The following is a 3,358-nucleotide window of genomic DNA, read 5'->3' as shown; positions in this document are numbered from 1 at the left end:
AGCCTGGGCAACAAGAGCAAAACTCCATCTCCAAAAAACAAAGACTGATGCATTCTTGAGTATGTCAGTTGCATCTTTCCACTCCAGAATTTCTGCTTAATTCTTTTTAATTATTTCAAGTATTTGTTGAACTTACCTGATAGGATTCTGAATTCCTTCTCTGTGTTATCTTGAATTTCTTTCAGTTTTCTGAAAACAGCTATTTCGAATTCTCTAACTGAAAGGTCACATATCTTTCTCTGCAGGATTGACCCCTAGTGCCTAATTTAGTTCATTTGGTGAGGGTATGTATTCCGGGCTGGCCTTAATGCTTGTGAGTGTTCATTGCCATCTGTACATTGAAGAGTCAGGTATTTATTATAGTCTTCACAGTCTGGACTTGTTTGTACCATTCTTATTGGAAGGTATTCCAAGTATTCAAAGGGAATAGAGTGTTGCGATATATGTCTTTGGTCACTGTAACCATATCTGCATTAGGGGGTACCCCAAACCCAGTAATGCTGTAGTTTTTCTAGACTCATAGAGGTACCATCTTGGTGGTCTTGGATAAGGTCCAGAATTCTCTGTATTACCAGACTCTGTATTACCATTCTTTCTTCCCCTTTCCTCAGGTGGAGGAGTTGCTCCTGTGTCCACCAGCACCACAGGCCCATGGAGGGGGGGGTATTGCCAAGGTACCACCAATGTTCACTTAAGGCCCAGGACTCCTCAGTCAGCTTATGCTGCATGCTGCCGGGCTTGGGACTCACCTTCAGGGTAGTGGGTTCCCCTCTGTTCCAGGGGTAGGTCCAGAAATGCCATCCAAGAGCCAAGGCCTGGATTCATGGACCCCAATAGCCCACCTGGTACTCTTCCCCAGTGCAGCTGAGCTGGTCCCCAAGCTGCAAGACAGAATCCCCTTTACTCTTCCCTCTCCTTTTCTCAAACAGAAGTCTCTCCTAATAGCCACTACAGCTGTGAATATGCTGTGTCATACCTGAAGCCAATATGTCTCTGAGTTTCACCTGAGGCCCATGGTGAGGCCCTGGTTACCACTGCTGATTATTCAGGGCTCAGGGGCTCTATAGTGAGCAAGTCATGAATCCTAAATGGACTACTTTAAATAAGAAATTCTGTGTTGTTTTTTTGTTTGTTAGAAGTAGGATCTCCGGTTCTGTTGCCCAGACTGGAGTGCAGTGATGCAAATATAGCTCACTGCAGCCTCGAACTCCTGGGCTCAAGCAATCCTCCTACTTCAGCCTCCCATGTAGATGGGACTACAGGCACATGTCACCGTGCCCCAATAACTTTTTAAATTTTTCTGTAGTGACGGAGTCTTGCTTTGTTGCCCAGACTGATCTTTAACTCCTATACTCAAGCGATCCTCCTACCCAGGCCTCCCAAAATACTGAGATTACAAGCATGAGCCACCTGTATGTTCGTTTGTTTGTTTGTTTGAGACAGTCTCTCTCTGTTGCCTAGGCTGGAGTACAGCAGTGTGATCATGGCTCACTGTAGCCTGGGCTCAAGCAGTACTCCTGCCTCAGTCTCCTGAGTACTTGGGACTATAGGTGTGTGCCACCACTCCTGGCTAATTTTTTAAAATGTTTATTAGTCACAAGGTCTTGCTATGTTGCCCAGGCTGGTCTTAAACTCCTGGGATCAAGTGATCCTTCCACCTTGGCCCATCAAAGTGTTGGAATTTACAAGTGTGAGCCACCATGCCCTGCCAGTCTTTTATTGATTGCTGACATTTTTTTTAAAGAACAGAGAATGTTCTTTACCCAGGTAATTTATTTTGTGTAAGACTAAACCTGTTAATGTAATTTGTTATGTTTATTCAGAGTAACAACATTTTAACCATCACAGTTTGTAATTTTGGTTTTTGAAAAATGTGGTGTCTAAGAGCATATTATTGGGCTTATTACCAACTATACAGCATGTTATTTTCTGTATCGTTCCCTCCAAGTAGACTAACTTGAAGTTACATATTTGTTTTTAATCAGAGTACCCTTAGTTATTTAGTTCACATTGAACCTTGGAAAGGTAAAATCGATTTTTCTTAATTTTATTATTTGAATGTGTAGTTCGGAAACTTAAGGGACAAGGGTAGGTGTTTGATTCTCTCTTATATTGTTAATGTTGTCTTTCCGATCATGATTCCTACTCTCTTTTTGCCTGCTAGGTACATATCGGTTGCTAATTGTGTTTTTGCTGTGGTGAAGTATTTGAAATGTTTACATATTATTCGTTGATTCTAAATAATTTAACACGTTTTTAATATATTTGGTTATATTTGGTTTTTTTTTTTCCCTCTCTACCAGATCAAACTTGGACATAGATCAGAAGCTAAAGATGGTAAGTATTTCATGTAATCTGACAGATAAGAAAAGTTTTATCCTTTTTTTTTGATTTTTTAAAAAACAGGATCTTGCTCTGTCACCCAGGCTGGAGTACAGAGACACAATCATAGCTCACTGCAGCCTCAAATTTCTGTACTCAAGCAATTCTACCGCCTCAGCCTCCTGAGTAGCTAGGGCTATAAACATATGCCACCACTTGTGGTTAATGTTTTATTTTTTGTAGAGGTGGGATCTGGCTGTGTTACTCAGGCTTCTCTCAAACTCCTGGCCTCAAGCTATCCTCCCACCTTGGCCTCCCAAAGTGCTGAAATTACAGGCTTGAGCCACCATGCCCAGCATAAAGTTTTCATTCGCACTGAAGAAACTAGCAAAGTATTAATAAGAGTTAGCAATGGTTCTGGATAGAGTTACTGCAGGGTCCCCGAAGAGTAAAGATAGACTGAGGATAGAGAAGGAGTATGTGGTGATTTTTACCAATTGGATGTTCAGAAAAACATTCCAAATCACCCACATAAATGGAAGGCAGCAAGCTTAATTAGTTTGTCTTTCTGTCTTCATTATGGTTTTACGTGTTACAAGCCATTGTTTTTCTGTTTCTGGGTTTCTAATTACTTTGAAAATTCAGGATACATTTTCATGAAAGTACATAAAGCTAACTATGGAATAGATATATGGGGAAAAGATTTCATTAAACTTTCTTCCAAAGTCTTATTTATTAGGAGTCATCATAAAATAGCTCTTATAAAAGAGACCCATTGTCTGTGTAAGTGTCAATACTATATCTTATTTTTATTTTATTTATTTATTTTTCAGACGGTGCTATGCTCTGTTGCCCAGGCTGGAGTGCAGTGGTGCGATCTCAGCTCACTGCAACCTCCGCCTCCCAGGTTCAAGCCATTCTCCTGCCTCAGCTTCCTGAGTAGCTAGGATTACGGGTGCATGCCACCACTCCCAGCTAATATTTTGTATTTTTTAGTAGAGACAGGGTTTCACCATTTTGGCCAGGCTGGTCTCGA

The 3,358-nt window shown here is 41.1% G+C and overlaps 1 protein-coding gene across 1 annotated transcript in view; it reads left to right on the top strand.

Moving 5' to 3' along the window:
• Positions 1-3,358, top strand: part of CDK7 (cyclin-dependent kinase 7) — a 58,867-nt gene that overhangs the window by 16,506 nt on the left and 39,003 nt on the right. Inside the window, exon 3 of the mRNA XM_011959366.1 lies at positions 2,304-2,337. Coding sequence (XP_011814756.1) covers positions 2,304-2,337 — 34 coding nt within the window. The remainder of the gene's footprint in view (positions 1-2,303; positions 2,338-3,358) is intronic.

Source organism: Colobus angolensis, unplaced genomic scaffold (genome assembly GCF_000951035.1).
Source record: "Colobus angolensis palliatus isolate OR3802 unplaced genomic scaffold, Cang.pa_1.0 Scaffold49, whole genome shotgun sequence".
NCBI classification, from domain to species: Eukaryota; Metazoa; Chordata; class Mammalia; order Primates; family Cercopithecidae; genus Colobus; species Colobus angolensis.
This window is presented reverse-complemented; position numbering and strand designations above follow the sequence as displayed.